The 22,475-nt window shown below is 40.6% G+C and overlaps 1 protein-coding gene and 1 pseudogene across 1 annotated transcript in view; one reads left to right on the top strand and one right to left on the bottom strand.

Annotated features, from left to right (window-relative positions):
• ASXL2 (ASXL transcriptional regulator 2) overlaps positions 1-22,022 on the bottom strand; it is a 131,482-nt gene extending 109,460 nt beyond the window's left edge. The window contains exon 1 of the mRNA XM_072767480.1: positions 21,603-22,022. Coding sequence (XP_072623581.1) covers positions 21,603-21,659 — 57 coding nt within the window. The 5' untranslated portion in view covers positions 21,660-22,022. The remainder of the gene's footprint in view (positions 1-21,602) is intronic.
• LOC112908469 (ubiquitin-like FUBI-ribosomal protein eS30 fusion protein) lies at positions 4,629-5,057 on the top strand (annotated as a pseudogene).
• Positions 22,023-22,475: the final 453 nt, after the last annotated feature.

Below are 22,475 nucleotides of genomic sequence, written 5' to 3'. Positions count from 1 at the left end.
AACTTTTCTACAAAGGGCCAAATAGTAAATATTTTAGGTTTTGTAGGCCAAACAGCTTCTGTCACAACTGCTCAAATGTGACCACTGAAGTATGAAAGCAGCCACAAAAATTACAAACAAGTTGGCATTGCTGTGTTTCAATAAAATCTCATTTATAAAAATAGGCAGTGAACTGAATCTGGCCCATAGGCCATAGTTTCACAACTCACAGGGACGACCACCACCCAAATCCCAGATACTATGATGGTTCACACAAAGGACAAATCCAAATAGCAGTCAAAAATATTTGAAGACTTAACTGACATTGAAACAACAACCCACAGACGGCTGGTCAAAACTTGAAGGCTAGGGTGGGGGGAGGGGTGACTAGGTGGCGGGCACTGAGGGGGGGCACTTGACGGGATGAGCACTGGGTGTTATTCTGTATGTTGGCAAATTGAACACCAATAAAAAATAAATTTATTATTAAAAAAAAACTTGAAGGCTAAATACAATTCAGTCAACTGTTTGCTAAAACAAAACTATTAACATTCTCAAAATTCAAACAAGATACAAAGTGTCAATTACAATCTAAATTTACTAGGTATAGCAACCCAAGAAAACCTCAATTTGCTTGGGAAAGAAAATCAAAAGATAGAAGCAACAAGATAAAGCTGATATGGGAAATGTTTCACAACGACTTAAAAGCGGCTATTATAAAAATGCTCCACGTAAACACTCTTGAAGGAAGAGGAAGATACAAAGTAGAAGCAAATGTAAATTTTAGAACTGAAAAATAACCAAAACAAACAAAAAACACTTAATTCAATGAATCAATAACGGAAGAGGAAGTGAATATGAAAACAGAAACACAGAAATTATCTAATGATTAAAAAATAAAAAACCTCTACTCAAAAATTAAATTTGTGTATCAAGAAAGTAAAAGAACAGGGTGCCTGGCTGGCTTAGTCAGTGGAGCATGAGACTTAATCACAGGACTGTGAGTTCAAGTCCCATGTCAGGTGTAGAGAGGTTACGGAAAAAAGTCTTTAAAAAACTAAACAAGCAAACAAATAAAACACACAAAAACGAAGAAAGTGAAAAACAACCCACAAAATGAAGAAAATATTTCAATTAACATCCGATAAAAAAACTTGTATGAACCAACAAATAACAAATACCCCAATTAAAAAATAGGCCAAGGATATGAATAGACATTTCTTCAAAGATAGACTAGACAATGGTCAGTAAACACATGAAAGGATGCTATGAAAAGCACCGTTTTTAAAAAGCATATGAATAGCATCATTCACCAGGAAAATACAAATCAAAACCACAATGAGATACAAGTTCACATCCACCAGAATGACTATGATAAAAAAATTTTTTAAAAAGAAAACCACAAGTGTTGGCAAGGATGTGGAGAAATTAGAATAATCAAATATTGCTGGTAACAATGTAAACAGGCAGATGGCAAATAGTTTGGCAATTCCTCAGAAAGTTAAACACAGAGGTAACAGATGACCTAGCAATTCCACTCCTCGATATATACCAAAAAGAACTGTTTTGCTCCCTCTGCAAAAGGTCCTCTCTTATGCTGTCACTCTCTAGGTATACTCTGTAGGGCAAGAGTGTTGTCTCTAGCAATCTCCTGCTCCACATGCAGCAGGGAGGGAACTGTGGCTGGAACCCACAGGCTCTAGGTAGCCAACATGTTCAACAGTGTTGCTGTTGTTGATACAAGCAGTCTTAATCTTAGGGCCCTGAGATCGAGTCCCAGACTGGGTTCTCTGCTCAGTGGGTAGTCTGCTTCCCCTCTCCTGTGCTCTCTTTCTCTCTTGCTCTAAATAAATAAATAAAATCTTAAAAAAAAAAAAAAAAAAAAAAAAAAAAAAAAAGCTTCTGCAAGAGAAATCTCCAGACCCAGAATGTTTCACTGGTGGATTCTATCAAACATTTATAGAAGAAACTATCAATTCTCACAATTCACAACAGTTATATAAAGGTCACTGCAAACACTATATTAGCAAATATTTGAACCAATGCTCCTAGAGGAAATACAAAGTTAGGTTCCTACAAGACTGTGCTCACATTTATGTCAACTAATCAATATAACTTTAATTTTATGTACTTCTGTTTAAAGATATCTTATATGGGGATCCCTGGGTGGCTTAGTGGATTAGAGCCTGCGTTTGGCCCAGGGCGTAATCCTGGAGTTCAGGAATCAAGTTCCATGTCGGGCTCCCTGCGTGGGGCCTGCTTCTCCCTCTGCCTGTGTCTCTGCCTCTCTCTCTCTCTCTGTCTCTTGTGAATAAATAAATAAAATCTTTAAAAATAACAATAAAGATATCTTATATAACACATATTAATAATTCATTAACACTGAACTCCTGGCCAAGAGTAAAATTCATGCCTAAATAAATCTTATCTGACACAAGCAATTTTCTCCATAAGGAACATCACAGCTGATTTTTGGTTTTTTTGTTTGTTTGTTTGTTTGTTTTTTACATACAGCTTTCTTGAACTTAAGAATACTACACAGCATTTCAGCACTACACTTGGGGGTCATTTTAAACAGTGAAAGCACCAACGAAAATGAAAATGCCAAGGCACTAAATAGGTCACAAAAAGGACACATTTTCACTACGAGAGATAAACAAGAAGGCAGAGCATCCCACCTTGTTCAACCCCAGGAGGGACCTCAACTGGGAATATCCACTCAGGTGAGTCAAATTTTTTGCCACATTGCACATGTCCATGAATGACAACAAAAATGTCGTAAGCGTTGATTTTGGTGTTAGGAATATATTTTTGGGGGTACTTGGGTAGCTCAGTCCGTTAAGCTTCTGACTCTTGATTTCAGCTCAGGTCATGAACTTTGAGTCATAAGATCAAGTCTTCTGATGGGCTCCACGTTGGGTATAGAGCCTACTTAAGATATTCTCTCTCTCTCCATCCCCCCCACCCCCCGTCTCCCACCTCACCAGGCTCACTCATACTCTCTCTCTCTCTCTTAAAAAAAATTTTTTTTAATTAAGGAATAAATTTTATCAAGTAGGTGAATTCATAAAGACTGAATCTAGGAATGACGATGATAAAATGTGATCTTCAAAAAGAAACAGAAAAGTGAGAAGACTTTCCAACTGATTTTTATGAGGCCAGCATTATCCTGATACCAAAACCGAGACACAGATGACTCAAGAAAACTACAGACTAATATGTCTCATGAACAACTATAAATATCCTCCGCAAAATATTAGCAAATCCAGCTATATATAAAAAGAATACACAATAACCAGGTGAGATTATTTTTTACCCCAGGAATGCAAAGCCAATTCGAAATTTGAAAATCAATGTCATCTACTGTATTAACAGGCTAAAACTTTTTTTTTTTAATTTGCATTGATTCTATGCAGAATTTACTCCCGGGCCATAAGTTTTTGTTTCTTCAGTTTCTTCTGGGATATCTTTTTCTTCTGTGCAACCTCCTCTTCTGGTTTAGGAACAATCTGCTCTTTTTCAGTAAGAATCATCTCAATGTGGCAGGGAGAGCTCATGTATGGATTAATCCAGCCATGAGCCCTGTAGGTTCTACGTCACATCTTGGGGGCTTTATTCACCTGGATGTGCTCAATGACCAGAGAATCTACATCTAAACCCTTAAGTTCAGCATTACTCTCCGCATTTTTAAGCATGTGCAGTAAAAATTCAGCACTCTTCTTGGGCCACCGACCTTGTGTCCAGCCCCACTGTTTGGCCTGCGCACACCTACCAACTCCACCATTGTAGCAACGGAATGGCACACACTGCTTCTGCAAAGTGACATCTTTCAGATACTTGGTGGCTTTTCGAATATGCATACCCTTGATGGCCTGGGCAGTTTCACGTGTGTTCTTAAAGTGAACACGAATATTCGAACCTCTCGACTTGCATGATTTTGTAGGGTTTTCTGGGTCCAGCAAGTAGCGAACCATCTCCGGAGGTCACCTCAGGCCGCTCGGGGGAAGAGCAACAGGCTAAAACTTAAATGCAAATGATCCCAGCAATTGAGTCAGAAAAAGCATGGGACAAAATTCAACATCCATTCATAATAAAAACTCTTAGTAAGCCAGAAATAAAAGGGAACTTCCTCAACCTGACAGTAAGTGCTTACAAAAAACCTATAGCTAATACTCTTAACAATGAAAGATGGAATGCTCTACCCATAATCAGAAAAAAAGTATCTGCAAATCCTATCCAGCAAAAAACTTGTACCCAAAACACATAAAGAATTCTCAAATCCCATCAGTAGAACAACAACCCAGTTAAACAGTGGGCAGAACACTTCACCAAGGATGATATACAGTTGGAAAATAAGCACATAGAAAGATGCTTAAAAGTGATATGGCACGAGGGACCCCTGGTGGCTCAGTGGTTAAGCAGACGTCTGCCTTTGGCTGGAGTCGTGATCCTGGGGTCCAGAAGGCTTCTCCTTCTGCCTATGTCTCTGCCTCTTTGTGTCTCTCATGAATAAACAAATATAATCTTGAAAAAAAAAAAGTGTAACATGGTGCACAGCAGGCAATGAGGACATAGCACCCTTGCTGCTTCCTCTTTCCAGATTCCACCTCTGCTGTAGCACCTGCAATAGCGGCAGTTCTGTCTCCAACATGCAGCTCTTTGTCCACACCCAGGAGCTACACATCCTCGATGCGATCAGGCAGGAGACAGTCACCCAGATCAAGGTCCATGTAGCCTCGCTGGAGGGCATTGCTCTACAAGATTAAGTAGTGCTTCTAGTAGACATGCCTCTAGAGGACTAGCCTAGCCCAGGTCAGTGTGGAATAAAGGCTCTGACCACCCTGGAAGTAACTGGCCACACGCTTGGAGGTAAGGTCCATGGTTCCCTGGCCCATGCTGGGAAAGAAAGAGGGCAGACTCCCAAGGTGGCCAAACGAGAAAAAAAGAAGACAGGCTGGGCCAAGTGGTGGAAGCAGTACAACCGGTGCTTTGTCAATGTTATGCCCATCTTTGGCAAGAAAAAGGACCCCAATGCCAACTCTTACATCGGCCCTTGTAATCCTAGCTTTCCCCAATAAAGATGGTTCAGTTAAAAAAAAAAAAAAAAGATGTTCAACAACATATGCCATAGAGAAATCAAAATCACAATAATCTACTACTATTCACATACTAGAATTGCTAAAAAAAAAAGGGGGGGGGGGCGCCTGGGTGAATCAGTGGGTTTAGTGTCTACCTTTGGCTCAGGTCATGATCTCAGGGTCCAGGGATCTATCGTTGCATGTTGCTCCCTGCTCAGTTGGGGTAGGAGTGTGTGGGCTCTGCGTCTCCCTCTCCCCCTCCAATTCCACTTGTTCATGCTCTCACATAAATAAAATTAAAAAAAAAAGAAAAAGAATGACTAAAATGAAAATGCTGACAGTACCAAGTACAAGCAAGGATGAAGATCAACTGCATTTCAAATAGACTGCTGGTGGAAATGCAAAACGAAGCAGCCACTCTGAAAAAGTTTCCCAGTTTCTTATAAAGGTAGATACACACTTACCAATTATGCAACAACCCCACTTCTGGGTATTTACCGGAGAGAAATGAAAATGTAACATTCAAAGGATAATCTGCCACAAATGTTTATTGCAATTCTATTCTTATTTGCCAAAAGCAGAAACAACCAACACATTCCTCAACAGCGAAATGGATAAACCATTACTCATTAGCACAATTAACTCAGCAATAAACAGAATGAACTACTAACATAAAACAACACAGATGAATCTCAAAGGCATTAAAGTGAATTTAAGAAACTAGCCTCAAGTGCATCCCGGGTGGCTCAGCGTAGTTTAGTGCCACCGTCAGCCCAGGGCATGATCCTGGAGAGCCGGAGAGCAGGGATCAAGTCCCACAACAGGCTCCCTGCATGGAGCCTGCTTCTCCCTCTGCCTGTTGTCTCCGCACCTGCCTCTATCTCTGATGAATAAATAAATAAAATCTTTAAAAAAAAAAGTCTCAAAAGGTTATACACTATATAATGCCATTTACATGGCATTCTCAAAGACAAAACTAGTGATGAGTAACATATCAGCAGTTGCCAAGGGTTAGGGGCAAGTGGGGGGTAACTACAGCAGGATAGAACAATACTTCCTGGCTTGTACCTGACTATAATGGTGGCGGTTACATGTGTTAAATTCACACAACTATGTAACAAAAGGTCAGTTTTTTGCTGCATGGTAATTTTTAATATAAACTTCTTAACCAAAATACTGGAGTGAGGTACCACGTGTATATAAGTAGAAAATACGGCAGCTCAGGTGGCTCAACAGTTTACCACTGCCTTCAGCCCAGGGTGTGATCCTGGAGTACTGGGATCGAGTCCCACATTGGGCTCCCTGCATGGAGCCTGCTTCTCCCTCTGCCTGTGTCTCTGCCTCTCTTTCTCTCTCTCTTTCTCTTGTGAATAAATAAAATCTTTAAAAAACAAAGTCACTACAGCATAAAAGTGATTTAAAATTTTCTCATTTTCTTAATACTGTTGAGCATTTATGACGTAACCACATAATAGAATAGCCTTCAGCCATAAAAAGGGGTTACTGTTAGCAAAACCAGAAAATGACACATCAAAGTACTTAACATGAAAAAGCAGATTAGAAACTGAGAGACTAATTACACCTACACAGAAAAAAATCTATCAAAGACTAGAAGGAAATATCCCAAAATGTTTATATTGTGTCAGAGTAATTTTTCCCAAGTTAATATTATTTCTATAATTTAAATTTTTTAAGATTTTATTTATTTATTCATGAGACACACAGTGAGAGAGAGGAAAAGACACAGGCAGAGGGAGAAGCAGGCTCCATGCAGGCAGCCCAATGTGGAACTCGATCCCAGGACCCCGGGATCTCGCCCAGAGCTGAAGGCAGATGCTCAACTGCTGAGCCACCCAGGCGTCCCTAACTTAAATCTTTTTTAATTTTATTTACTTATTCATGATAGACACAGAGAGAGGGGCAGAGACATAGGGAGAGGGAGAAGCAGGTTCCCTGTGAAGAGCCTGATGCGGAACTCGATCCCAGGACCTGAGCCAAAGGCAGAGGCTCAACCACTGAGCCACCCAGGTGCCCTTATTTCTATAATTTAAATAATTCATAACACTTTTGTAAAATGAAGGAAACCTGTTACATATTACTAAAACTAAAATATATTTATTTTAAATTTCAACATGGATGGACCTAGACGATATTATGCTAAGTGAAATAAGTCAAAGACAAACATTGTATGATTTCCCAACAAACAAAACAAACAAAAACAAACCCAGAGATACAGATGACAAACTGATGATTGCCAGCAGGAAGGGGGGGAGGGGATGAACCAAATAGGTGAAGGGGATTAAGAGGTACAATCTTCCAGATGTAAAGTAAATAAGACACAGGGATATAATGTACAGCATAAGGGATACAGCCAATGATATTGTAAAAACTTTGTATGACGACAAATTATATACATTTTATAATGTATATAATGAGTCACTCTGTTGTATAACTGAAACTAATACAATATTGTATGTTAGTTATTCTTCAATAATAAGTACATCTCAATAGAGTGAAAAATAATACAGTAATCCTAACTCTGAACCAAGGTTCACAAACAATAAATTTATAAAATGTCAAACCTCATGTAGGTCATTAATAAGAAAAAGACTAGGGATCCCTGGATGGCTCAGCAGTTGAGCATCTGCCTTTGGCCCAGGGCATAGTCCTCAAGTCCTGGGATCAAGTCCTGTGTCTGGCTCCCTGCATGGAGCCTGCTTCTCTCTCTGCCTATGTCTCTGCCTCTCTCTCTCATGAATAAATAAATAAAATCTTAAAAAAAAAAAAAATAAGAAAAAGACTAACAAAAATGTTTGATTAAATATAGATTAAAAAATATCTAAAGGGATGCCTGGGTGGCTCAGTGGTAGAGCATCTGCCTTCCACTCAGGTCATAATCCCAGGGTCCTGGGATCGAGTCCCACATCGGGGCTCCCCACAGGGAGTCTGCTTCTCCCTCAGCCTCTGTCTCTGCCTCTCTGTATGTCTGTCTCTCATGAATAAAAATCTTTAAAAAAAAAAAAAAAAGAAAATACCTAAAAATGAGACAAAGTACGCTTAAGCCATTTATTATAGTGTTTTAAGGCACAGACAATGCCAATCACAAACTTACATAACTTGTAAGATTAGCTTTAAAGCATAAAACCTACATAACTTATACGATTAGCTTTAAAGCATAGACAACTTTCAGAACCCCTTGAATTAATCTACAAATTCCTGATGGGAGGTCCATAGAAAGTGAGTTTAACAATCATTTTTATTAAATCTGGGTCATTTGCTACCTTTTTTCTGCTAGAAAACAAACCTGGGAAATACATATGAAGCAAATCCAGTACTAAATTTAAAAAAAAAGAGAGAGAGGGATCCCTCGGTGGCGCAGCGGTTTGGCGCCTGCCTTTGGCCCAGGGCGCGATCCTGGAAACCCAGGATCGAATCCCACATCAGGCTCCCGGTACATGGAGCCTGCTTCTCCCTCTGCCTGTGTCTCTGCCTCTCTCTCTCTCTCTCTCTCTCTCTCTCTCTGTGTGTGTGTGACTATCATAAATAAATAAAAAATTTAAAAAAAAAAAGAGAGAGAGAGAAATAATCCATATTTAATGGTGTTTTCACAAAGAGCATCACACAACCCAGAGCTACTGAGGTATTCAACTCCAGGGAGCAGTATTCACATAAATACAGTATGAATGGCTCCCTCTTGGAGTTGTGCAACACACAGCCCTGATTGATTCTATCATCTGCATCAACCTGATGACCAGGCACACAGAGGACCATGGTATGGAAAGAACATTCAGGAATTCAGAAATAAGAAAAAGCAACATGAGCTAGAATAACTGGGAAAGAGTTCTGCTTTTTTTTTTTTTTAAGATGTTATTTATTCATGAGAGACACACAGAGAGAGAGAGAGAGAGAGAGAGAGAGAGGCAGCGACACAGGCAGAGGGAGAAGCAGGCTCCATGCAGGGAGCCCAACATGGGACTCGATCCCGGGTCCCCAAGATCAGGCCCTGTGCTGAAGGTGGCACTAAACCGCTGAACCACCCGGGCTGCCCAAGAGTTCTGCTTTTATCTCAAGAATAGTACCAATTTGTTGTGTTCCAAAGCATTCCACAACCTCTTGTATGTGTGAAAACTTCAGAAGACTAGTGGAACTTCAGTAAAGGCTTCTGTTGGAGAACTGTAAATGGAATAGGTGTAGGCAGAACTGATGTAAAATGAAAAAAACCTAAATACGAAAAAAAATGTATAACCCCTCCCACCCTTTTTAAAAAATTTTTTTTTAAGATTTCATTTATTTATTCATGAGACACACAGAGAGAGAAGCAGAGACATAGGCAGAGGGAGAAGCAGGCTCCCCTCGGGGAGCCCGATGCATGACTGGATCCTGGGACCCGGGGATCATGATCCAAGCCAAAAGTAGAACCAAAGGTAGATGCTCAACCGCTAAACCACCCAGGTGCCCCCTTCCTACCCTTTTAATTCAAGAAAGCCGTACTCTAAACCTCATAACGCCTTTACAGTAAATTCCACAAATGACCTGAAGTGCTCAAATACAGATGTGATGTTATCTCCTGCAATAAAAACAGCTGTCAGTCCAACTTCTACAACTCTCCACATTTTGCCCCCAACCTACCTTTCCTGGCCTTACTATTTTTCACCATACTTTACAATACTAAACAGTAAATAAGCCATGCCAGCAAACATTCTCTGCATTTTTTTAATCTTCCCGCTTTTCAAGCTCTTCCTCCCGTTTAAAATTTCCTCACTCATATTCACCTATGTTTTATCCATCATCTCTTAATACCCAGGCTAAATATTCTGAGACCAATCCTGGATGCTCCCCTTTCCACCAAATTTTAGTATTACTACTAGTTTGCTATTAAATGGCCTCTACAAATTTATTTTGTGATTATTTATGAAATAATTATGAAACCTAAGTTAACAACATAAATTTATGGGTTTTTTTTTTTTTTAGGTTTTTGTGGGGGTTTGGTTTTTTTGTGTGGGGGTTCTTTTTGGTTTGTTTTGTTTTGTTTTGAGTAATCTCTACACCCAATGTGGAGCTCAAACCCAGGACCCTGAGACCAAGAGCCCCAAGCTCTTCTGACTGAGCCAGTCAGGCAACCCTATCTCAGTTTCTATGTTGTCAGGACTGTGAGCAAGGATTAACTGAGTCTTCCACTTAGGGTCTCACAAGGCTGAAATCAAAGTGTCAACTGGAACTGTGAACTCATCTGAGGCTTTGGGTTCTTTTCCAAGCCTACTAACAAGCTTACTTGTTGGCAGGTCTCAATTCTCTTTCTGTTTCCTTGCTGGCTCTTGGCCAGGAGTCACTCAACTCCTAGAGGCTGCCTGCCACTCCTTGCCACATGGCCCTCTCCACAGGCAGTTCACAACGTCTAAGTCAAGAGTGGGATTCTGTGCAAATCTCCTAGAAGACATGGATTTTTCGTGAGTTCCCACGTCTCTGTGTGATTCCACATTCACTTTGGGAAACAACTGGCAAATAGGGTCCCTGAGGTTAAAGGGCTTTTCATTAGAATGGTCTTAAACCTGTGCTTATTTGCTAAGAAATAACATCTTCACAATGTTTAGTTTTCCCATTTAAAAAAACGTAAAATTGGGCAGCCTTGGTGGCCCAACGGTTTGGCGCTGCCTTCATCCCGGAGCATGATCCTGGAGACCCAGGATCGAGTCCCACATCAGGCTCCCTGCATGGAGCCTGCTTCTCCCTCTGCCTCTCTCTCTCTCTGTGCCTCTCTGAATAAAATAAAATCCTTAAAAATAAATAAATAAATAAATTTATCTTTCAGTAATATCAACAAACAGTACTTACACTAGATATTGTACAAGGAACTTTTCAACACCCCAAACGGTTAAGTTTTATTATTATCTCTATTTTAACATCAGGAAAATTGAGAAAGCTTGGTGTAAATCCCCAAATGATTCTTACATTCGCATTTGAGCACTGGTTTAAATAACCTGTCCAAGGGCTCAGTCTGACTCTTGATTTCAGCTCAGGTCATGATCTCAGGATAGTGAGATGGAACCCCAAATTGGGCTCCAGACTCGTGCAGAATCTGGCACAAGACTCTCTCTCCTTCTCCCTCTATCCTGCTGTCACTACCTCCCCAAATAAAATAAATAAATCTTATTTAAAAAACAGTACTTTATCTATTGTCTTTATTGAGTGATGATATATATGAAAACTGTTTTTCTATTACCTTTAACTTGTAATCCATCTCTTTTACTTCACACACACAATTCAGAAGAGAAAACCTTTCCTAATACATTTACATTTCATGGGTAAAATCCATTTAAACATAAAAAATTTGTCTCCGGGCACCTGAGTGGCTCAGGTTAAGCATCCAAGTCCTGATTTCAGCTCAGGTCATCATCTCACGGTCCTAGGATCAAGCCCCACATCAGGCTCTGCACTCCACGGGGAGCCTGCTTGAAATTTTCTCCCTCCTCCCTCTCCCTCTCTGTCTCTAAAATAAATAAATAAATCTTTAAAAAAAAAACTGAACTCAAACCATACAGGAAACTAATCTCTACAAATCAAGAGCAACACATAAAACTTCTATGTTACTTTTTTTTTTTTTAATTTTTATTTATTTATGATAGTCACACACAGAGAGAGAGAGAGAGGCAGAGACATAGGCAGAGGGAGAAGCAGGCTCCATGCACCGGGAGCCCGACGTGGGATTCGATCCTGGGTCTCCAGGATCGCGATCTGGGCCAAAGGCAGGCGCCAAACCACTGCGCCACCCAGGGATCCCAACTTCTATGTTACTACTTGAAAATAAGTCACTAACATCATTAAGCACTTTATTTGAAACCGAATATAACTAAACCAGCTACTAAGTAATTCAGACATCAGTGGGTTAAAGATGAAAGATGGGTACGCCTGGGTAGCTCAGCGGTTGAGCATCTGCCTTGGGCTCAGGTCGTGATCCTGGGGTCCAGGGATCAAGTCCTGCATCAGGCTCCCCATATGGAGCCTGCTTCTCCCTTTGCCTGTGTCTCTGCCTCTCATGAATAAATAAATATTTCTTTAAAAATAAAATAAAACAAATAAAAATAAAAATAAAAATAAAATAAAGATGATTTGAGCTATCCCAAGCTGTGAACTAAAAGATTCTAAAGAAGTAACAACTGAAAAAAAAAAAGTATCAACTGCTAAATGTCAGTAGCCAAATAATTTTCAAAAATTCTTCACAATTTTTACCAAGAGATAGATCAAATTACTCAAAAGATACATAATTTGTAAGTTTTACGGTGTTCCCTGAGGCCCAGTACTAAGTACAAGTGCATTTACCATTAACCAATTTTAGTTTTGTTAAGCAAGGTCAGAAGTAAAAATTAACACAGAAATATCCCAACGTAAAGGGGCACCTAAGAGCTCAATCGGTTAAGAGCCCTACTCTTGATTTTGGCTCATGTCATGATCTCAGAGTCATAGGATCAAGCCTCAAATGGGGTTCCATGCTCAGCAGGTAGTCTGCTTGAGATTCTCGCTCCACCTCCATCTGTCACCCCAACCCATGTGCATGCACGCTCTAAAATAAATTTTAAGAAAGTGAAGAAAATTCCCAATGTCCAATCATTACTCAAAACAGTCTTTGAATATCCTGGTGTGTCTTGTAATAATTTTCTTTCTCAAAACTAGAGATACCGGGCAGCCCAGGTAGCTCAGCGGTTTAGCACTGCCTTCGGCCTAAGGCGTGATCCTGGAGACCCGGGATCGAATCCCACGTCGGGCTCCCAGTGCATGGAGCCTGCTTCTCCCTCTGCCTATGTCTCTGCCTCTCTCTCTCCCTCCATGACTATCATAAATAAATAAAAATTTAAAAAAAAAAAAAGTCTTTAAAAAAATAAAATCAGGAAGATACGCCTTTGAAGCTACACAGTTTTCAAAATTTACACTCAATTTGAGGTGCCTGGATGGGTTGAGCTGCCAACTCTTGATTTCAGCTCAGATCATGATCTCAGGGTCCACGGGGCTTTGTACTCAGCAGGGAGTCTACTTGAGATTCTCTCTCTTCCCTTCTGTGTGGCCCTCCTCCTGCTCTCTTTCTCAAATAATAAATCTTAAATGAAATCATAATGTTTAAGTGGGGAAAACTTGACTCAAAACCTAGAAAAGAGGGGACGCCTGGCTGGCTCAGCAGTGAAGCTTGCCTGCCTTCAGCTCAAGGGCGCGATCCTGGAGTACCGGGATCGAGTTCCGCATCGGACTCCCTGCATGGAGCCTGCTTCTCCCTCTGCCTATGTCTCTGCCTCTCTCTGTGTCTCTCATGATAAATAAAATCTAAAAAAAAAAAAAGGAAAAAAGAAAAAATAAAACAGAAGAGCAAAAAAGGTAAAGACTGATAAATCTGTTTACAATTTAAAATGTCTGAATAGGGGCAGCCCTGGTGGTGCAGCGGTTTAGCGCCGCCTGCAGCCCAAGGCGCGATCCTGGAGACCCTGGATCGAGTCCCACGTCGGGCTCTCTGTGTGGAGCCTGCTTCTCCCTCTGCCTGTGTCTCTGCTTCTCTCTCTCTCTGTGTCTCTATGAATAAATAAATAAAATCTTTAAAATAAATAAATAAATAAATAAATAAATAAATAAAATGTCCGAATAGCAAAAAAAAGCATAAATCAGTCAACTCAAAAAACAAAAATGCAAACGAGATCTGCAACACATATGACAAAAAATTATTTCCTAAACTAAAAGCAATCTTAGAAGTTAGTATAAAAAAGACCAGTAAGAAAAACAAAAGGCAAAGATCTGAACAATCAAGTTTACTGAAAAATATCGTAAGTAAACAAAGTTACTTCATCCCTGCACTAACCAATAATGGTAGCATTAAAGAAATGAGGCTACTTAAACTTAAATTAAAATTCAATCAAACTGACAATTCAGGGCTACCTGGGTGGATCAGTCACGTAAGCGAATGCCTTCAGCTCCAGTTATGATCCCAGGGTCCTGAGATTGAGCCCCGTGTCGGGCTCCCTGCTCAGGGGAGAGTCTGCTTCTCCCTCTGGGTGTCACTGCCTCCCACTCCTGCTTGTGCTCTCTCTTGTGAGCTCTTCCTCAAATAAGTCTTTATTTTAAAAATATTCAAATTTCAGTTCCTTAGCCACATTTCAACTGCTCAATAGCCACATGACTAGTGGCTACTGTGTTGCACAGTACAGATATAGAACATTTGTATAAGTTCTACTGAACAAAAGAAATGCTTTATTAATATATTAAAGTGGCAAAGAGTAAAGACTGGTATATTCCTTGGAAAAGAGAAAAGTAGGGAAAAAACAGTAACCTTCAAAATTTTGGAGAATATAAATTGGCACAAACTCAAGTTTGCAAACTCTTTATTTTAACTATTCCAAGCATATAAATGCACGTGCACATGCACACACACAATGTACATGCAAACATACATATTTGCCCACATGTATATACTGAAGTATTTGTTAAAGGAAAAAAAAAACTATAAATGGTCTATACATCAAAAAAATCAAGGAATGAGTTTTTTAAATGATAGTACATCTAAAGAGAGTAGAATATTAAAACATTAAAAAGAATGAGGCAGATACATAAGTCATGACATTAAAAGGCATCCAAGATATGCATAATTAAAGCAAGTTGCAGAACTGTGTATAAAAATATAAATAGGTATACTTAAGTATATCTCCACATACAGAGTTAAAAATCCAGAAAGCTATATTTAAACTATCAACCATAGTTAATTTCAGTATGGTAACTCTATTATCAATATTTCAGTATGAAGACTTTGATTTAATCCCATTTTCATTACAATGACTCATCAAAGATTAACTTTTACACATTTCTGTTCCATCTTTTTTTTAAGAAAGAACCTATATAACTTCAATAGAAACTCAAAACAAGTAATACTTTCTTTTGGGGGCACCTAGGTGGCTCAGTAGTTGAGCATCTGCCTTTGGCTCAGGTCATGATCCCAGGGTGTTGGAATGACTCCAGCAGGAGGCTCCCCCAGGGGAGCCTGCCTCTCCCTCTGCCTATGGCTCTACCTCTCTCTGTGTCTCTCTCATGAATAAATAAAATCTTAAAAAAACAAAAAAAGTAATACTTTGTTTTTAAGTCTTATTTAAAGAGTTCTAAAATCTAATATATCCAATAACCTTTTAAAACAACTGGGTGGCGCAGCGGTTTGGCGCCTGCCTTTGGCCCAGGGCGCGATCCTGAAGACCCGGGATCGAATCCCACGTCGGGCTCCCGGTGCATGGAGCCTGCTTCTCCCTCTGCCTGTGTGTCTGCCTCTCTCTCTCTCTCTGTGTGACTATCATAAATAAATACAAAAAAAAAAAAAACAACAACATTAAAGGGGGCAGCCCTGGTGGTGGCTCAGCGGTTTAGTGCTGCCTTCGGCCCAGGGTGTGATCCTGGAGACCCCGGATCAAGTCCCACGTTGGGCTCCCTGCATGGAGCCTGCTTCTCCCTCTGCCTGTGTCTCTGCCTCTGTGTGTGTGTGTGTGTGTGTGTCTCTCTCATGAATTAATAAATAAAATCTTTAAAAAAAAAAAAAAAAAACATTAAAGGGCAGCCCCGGTGGTGCAGCGGTTTAGGGCCGCCTTCAGCCCAGGGCCTGATCCTGAAGACCCAGGATCAAGTCCCACATCAGGCTTCCTGAGTGGAGCCTGCTTCTCCCTCTGCCTGTGTCTCTGCCTCTCTCTCTCAATCTCTCTCTCTCTCTCTCATGAATAAATAAAATCTTTTTAATAAAATAAAAATAATAAATAATAAAACATTAAAAACATGATAAATCGGGGGATCCCTGGGTGGCTCAGCGGTTTAGCGCCTGCCTTTGGCCCAGGGCCTGATCCTGGAGTCCCGGGATCGAGTCCCACGTCGGGCTCCCAGCATGGAGCCTGCTTCTCCCTCCTCCTGTGTCTCTGCCTCTGTCTTCCTCTCTACCTCTATCATGAATAAATAAATAAATAAATCTTTAAAAAAATAAATAAATGAAAAATAAAAACATGATAAATCAAACTGTACTAAAAATACTAAAGAGATGCCTGGCTGGCTGTCAGTGAAGCATGTTTCTTGATCTTAGGGTTCTGAGTTCAAGCCCCATGTTGGATGTAGAGATTACTTAAATTCTTTAAAAAAGAAAAATAATAAAAAAACTAAATTACACACTACTGTAAACTATGAGGACTGTCTCTCTCAGTTCCCTGTAGTTTTATCTTCCACACAGTGGTCTCCTCCAGAAAGCTTTTGTAGTGAAAACACAATGCCAACAGCAAAATTGCAGACTTTTAAGAGAAGATAAAATCTGTAGAGGAGGACAGCCCCGGTGGCTCAGCAGTTTAGCGCCGCCTTCAGCCCAGGGCGTGATCCTGGAGTCCCGGGATCGAGTCCCACATCATGCTCCCTACATGGAGCCTACTTCTCCCTTGGCCTGTGTCTCTGCCATTCCTTCTCTCTGTCACTCATGAATAAATAAATAAAATATCTTTTAAAAAATAGCTTAAAGGGATCCCTGGGTGGCGCAGTGGTTTGGCGCCTGCCTTTGGCCCAGGGCGTGATCCTGGAGACCCGGGATCGAATCCCACGTCAGGCTCCCGGTGCATGGAGCCTGCTTCTCCCTCTGCCTGTGACTCTGCCTCTCTCTCTCTCTCTCGCTCTCTCTCTCTCTCTGTGACTATCATAAATAAATAAAAATTAAAAAAAAAAACAAAAAAAAAATAAAAAATAGCTTAAAAAAAATATGTAGAGGAGGAAATAGCGAGGAATTCCGCAAATGTGATACTATTTTCTCAGCTCCTGTCAAAATTCTAGGAGATGGAATAGCAGCACTATCTTTCATAGAAATTTCTAATTTATGTGTTCAAAAAAAGATTTGATTTTTCATCCAACTAGTTAGAGGTTCATGGGCTTTTAAAGCAGGCACATGAAAACAGGACAGAAGGAAGGACAAACTGAAAATAACACAAATCCAAGAAGAAAAACATGGGAACTTTAATATGGCAAGAAGGAAAATCAGACAAGTAGAGTGTAACATCAAATCCCCTCACATAAATAGAATTGCAGATAGCAATTTCATTAATGTATCAAATATCTTATAATTTATGTCAATTATACCTCAATAAAGCTGAATATAAATTTGCAGTTAGTGATTTGAAAATTACGTATCAGAGCAGTTTCTCAATTTTTAACCCATACCCCTTACAATGCTTTCTCATTCTATATTCTATGTATTCCACAAACCAAGATTTTGCCCAGTTTTACCTTCCATAGTCTATATTATAAAAACAATAGATTTAATGTTTTTCCAAGACACACACTCTCTCCTGGAGATTCTAATACAAGTACAAATACAGACTGTAGAGTACTCTGGATTGGTCAATATATACCCAAGAGGACATAACCAAGCATGGCTTCTAAGTCTGTATGCGTATTTGTACTAAAAAAAAAAAAAAATACAGTAAAGATAAGGGTCCTGATAATTTCTAAGACTTCTATTTTCCCTAAAGCATATTTTATTTAGATGTTTTCCTAATTGGGATCCCTGGGTGGCACAGCGGTTTAGCGCCTGCCTTTGGCCCAGGGCGCGATCCTGGAGACTCGGGATCGAATCCCACATCAGGCTCCCGGTGCATGGAGCCTGCTTCTCCCTCCGCCTGTGTCTCTGCCTCTCTCTCTCTCTCTGTGACTATCATAAATAAAAAAAAAAAAAAAAAAATAGATGTTTTCCTAATCATCTTTCCATTCATTATATATTTTTATCATTATACTTTTTTGAGAGAGAGAGCACAAGCCTGTGCATGCACATGGAGGATGGGGACAGAGAAAAAAAAAAAAAAGAGAGTCTCTTAATCTCGTGGCTTGATAGACCCTGAGATCATATCCTGAGCAGAAATCAAGAGTCAGATGCTTTAACAAACTGAGCCACCCAGGTGCCCCCATTATACTTATAATTACTTCCATTATCTATACTTCCTACACAAAAGTAATTAGCCTCTGATTACTACTTTAACAGAAATTTTCTATCTTCTTTCCATCTTATTCCCCAAAGGTAAATGACTTTAGGTAAATGACAAAAATAAAAATCTATGTACATTCAAAACAGTATTAATCATTTACAGAAATCTATATAGATAGCATCCCCCTGCACTCCCGCCACCACCAAAAAACTTTTTCTTCAGTCTACAAACCATATGCTAAAGATTTACAGGACTGCTGTGCTCCTCACCTCTAACACCCATACTTCTCACCCTCACTTTATCCCCAAGATATTCAAAAGTACCTCTAGCATACAATCTCTAAGGTCTGCTCCTGTCCCTTCCACCTACAATCACAAGAAACTTACCCTTTTAGGTACCTTTTAGGACACTTTTCCCTCTTAATGCCTCCCTAGCTGTGGTGCTAACAAGGTAAAGTCAAAGGAGAAAACAGGGTCAACAAGTTTGTACTATTTCAAAATATCTGCTTTGCAAGAACATCTAAATTCCTCAAGGATGCCATTAAATATTTAGATGATATAAGGGTTCTGATGGGGTTTTTTGCTTTGTTTTGTTTAAAGAATGAGCATAACTTTCCAAACAGTTCTAAAATCAGTGTAATGGTTTTTAAGTTCTCTGGCTTACTATAAATTTTTCTATTCAAATTGCACCAAACACTATACTACAGATCTAATTCCAAATCATTGCATCACCATCACTGCCACCCCTAAAATTTAAAACATGTGACACACTGTTAACAAATACTTGAAAAATGCTTTTTATAACTAGTGTATTAATACAGGGCAGATATAGAAGATCAGTAGGGAGATGGTCCAGTGTAATGAGCATTCAAGTTCTGTGGAATCTCAACTCCATTCTCCCTTTCTCTGGTGTTCTTAGTTATTGGAATCAGTCTATATACTCTATATTTAATCAGCCTTTTAGCATAATTTTACTATCATATAATAATTATGAATATTATCTTCATATTTCAGATTGTCCATAATAATCTTATATCAATTCGTGTAACTCTCACACATCGTCCACATCAAACAGGTACATATACATATATAATCTTGTTTATTTACCTGTTGCTATGCAATTGGTCAGAAATACAATCCGATTTTTTTTTTTTTTTTTACAATCCGATTTTAATAGTGCTCCCTAAAACAGGACAGCTCTACAATGCAGGTGCCAAGAACACAATGAAATAAGCAGCAGATATTGCTTGTTTTCGTAAATAATTTTATTCTTTCCTTGCTGAAACTCTGTCCTTAGAATATTTGACCTTAATGCCTATGAAAAAAGTCTAAGACATACTTCTAGTCTTCTTGATGTTATAATTATATGCAACATTTCTTAATTTAGGTCAAAGTTACTTCCATTTTTCAAATCACTAATTTTCTGATCTCATTATTCTGAAATATTAAAGATTTACTTTTATCTAGTCCCTCTACATTTACTTCTAAATAGTTCTTCCTACAAATAGAAATCTTTTGAATACAGAGGTTTAGTTTAAATCTTCACTTTCTATAGATGATAAAACAAACCAAAAAGAGCAGGATGTTTTTTACATTTTGGCTACTAGAAAAAAAAAAAAAGTTTTAGTGTCACAATCCTAAAATTCATTTTTACTTAGATTGAGGCCTTACATTTGCCAGAACCAAATAAAAATACCAACCCACTAATATACTGATCCTTTCAAGAACTCAGTCCTCTTCTTATTAAACTAGCCTCTCCCTCTTCTAGATATGATTTTTCACATAGCTAGCTAGGCAGGAAATGTTTATTATAAATGAACAAATATGTTAATCTATTATAGGAAAATCTAAACACCAGATGCAAATTTTACCTACTTGTTACAATCGCCTAATAATTAGAGAATTTTATTCAAAGAGATCACAATTCAAAAGTACTCAAGATTCTAGAGAAATAATTAACATAATTAGGATTGTGGTCTGCCTAACTATAATTAAAATTTGTCATTTTTTCAATAAAAAGCAAAAGTCTTGAGGTATTCATCAAGTAGAAGAAAGTGTAACAGCCTTCTGTGAAGGAGCAATTTCCTCAAAACCAAAAAAAACTATTTCTAGAGTTTAGTCTTTTAGAAGGAAACTATCAGCACAGTCACAATTATGAAGAGAGATTAGATTGTTGTTAAGTGAAAACACTCAATAAATAAAATGTGCTTTTATTTATTCACTAACTTTTTCACATTTCCAACTAAAACAGAAATACAAGCTTAAGACTCATCAATCCCCTATCACAACAAATTTACAAAACAAATGCACAAGGTTTACAAAAATGCACAAGATTGAATAAACACAGGATCCAAATGTGGGGAAATAAAAAAGACTAAGGGGTAATATAACAAAACATTTTAACAGATAAAACTGAGGGGTGAGACGCGTGATTTCTTATTTTCTTCTTTAAACCCTCCTATAATTCTCCAAATTTTCCCACAGTTAACATGTATTACTTTCATAATCAGAAAAAAAAAAACTCATTTAAAAAAATAAGCCGTACATCTTATAATAAAGGTTCATTTAGAAAGGTTCTCCACATTATACAAGTATTACTGACATGATTCACCATTAAAGATAACGTCTCCACACTTTCTCACTTTCCAACACGAAAATGCGGTTTTATGTCCTATTACTTTTCTCCTGCATCTCCTAATGTTTCATTTCTACATACGTACACGCTCTTCATTTTTTTCATGCAACACATTGGAAGTTTCAAGGACCACGTAAAGCCCACCTCTAAACTTCGTTATAAAAAATTAAGGCGGGGAGGGGGGGGGAGGAGGAAGGTTTTACCCGCTAATTACAACTTCGTGAACCCATCACTTTAGCTACGGAAAAAAAAAAAAAAAAAAGTCAAGGCCGGGTAAACTACACGTCCCACCATGCATTGCTGCCTTGTTCAGAGTAGATCTCTACGGAAACAGAAAAAAAAAAAAAAAAATTCTACAAGTCCCACCTGTTACTTCGTTTCTAAACACCTCCTGCACTTTCAGCTTCAACAGCAAAACAAAAACAAGAGCCTCGTGACCTCGCGTTGGACCTGGGAGCCCAGACGAGCAGGGGACCCGGGGTCAGGCGGCATGTCTGCTATAGCGGGTAAATTCTACCAAGATCCAGCGCTCCTCTCTTCTTTCCGGGGCTGAGTGCACGCACAAGCCTTCTCCTATCTGCATCCAATGGGGGGCTCTTCAGCCGCACAAGGGAGAAGAACCGGTTACTGTGCAAGCACAACAGACTTCCCCATGCCGGGGCGGGAGCTACCACAGAGTGGAGGTGAGAGCGACATGACCCCGAACGGCCAGCTTCAAAACACCAAGGGGACTCGTCGCAGACGCGGGGAGAAGCCACAGCCCCGCGGCGACCGTCTTCCGCTGGGCGCCTCCATGCCCACCGGGATCACCACCCCGACACTAACCGCCGCCCTCTCCGCGCGGTTTTGTGCCCCCTTCAGCCGGGTCGCTGGGCCAATGACCTCCCTTCCCCTGCGACCGGCAGGCGGCGAGGGAACGAAATTGTCCCGGGCTTCCCCTTCGCTCCCTCCCCCTTACCGTCTTGGCGGCCTCCGCCCAGGTCCTGCCCTTCTTCCTACGGCCCTTTTCCCTCATGTCGGGTCTTGAACTGACTGGGAGGCTCCCGTGTCCGGGCTCCGGCCGCCCTCCCTGCCTGCTCTGCCCTGCGATGCTTTTCCCGCGGTGCCGGGAAAGGTGGGAGAAAGGGGAAGTCAGGCCGGAGGAGCACCCAAGCAGAGGAAGCGGCGGGGGTGGTGCGCGGGAGGGGGGGGCGGGGGTCTATGGGGCGGCCGGTCCTCCTGCTGCCGTTGCCACTGCTACCGCCGCTGCCATATTGGGTCCTTACTGTACAGGCAGCCGCTATGGTCACGTGACCGCTCCCGCGCGGCCGTCACTACTGTACGCAGCCAGCCGCGCGAACGTGCGCGCGCCCCCGCCTCCCGCGCGGGGCTGCGGGACGAACGAGCCGGCGGTCCGCGGCGTCTCGTCACTCCCCCGCCCTTCCGCTCTCCGCCTAGCCTTCGGAGCATGCGCGGCGGGGGGCGGGGGCGGTCCGACGCTGCCGTGCGTCGGGCGTCCTGCGCTCACGCCTCCAGCGAAAATCGGCCTGCGGAAGCGGAAGTGGATCCCTTCCGGAAGGCTTATTGAGCGGCGCCTGACCTCGTGCTGGGCGCCGCGGTGGGGATTGAGCCATGCGAGAGCTCAAGGAGCGGCCCTCCTGGCTGTCACTTTATCAGTACGCCTCGTACTTGTGCTTTTTCGTTTCTCCGTGCTCAGTTTTACAAAGGTCATCTTTGGCGATTTGCAGCAGTTCTTATGTGCAGGTTAACCGATTTCCATAGATGAGAGACAAGTGACTCGCCAAGGACACAGCCCACGATGTGGGGAAACCAGGAATCAGATCGCCAGCCC

Source organism: Vulpes vulpes, chromosome 8 (assembly GCF_048418805.1).
Source record: "Vulpes vulpes isolate BD-2025 chromosome 8, VulVul3, whole genome shotgun sequence".
NCBI classification, from domain to species: domain Eukaryota; kingdom Metazoa; phylum Chordata; class Mammalia; order Carnivora; family Canidae; genus Vulpes; species Vulpes vulpes.
This window is presented reverse-complemented; position numbering and strand designations above follow the sequence as displayed.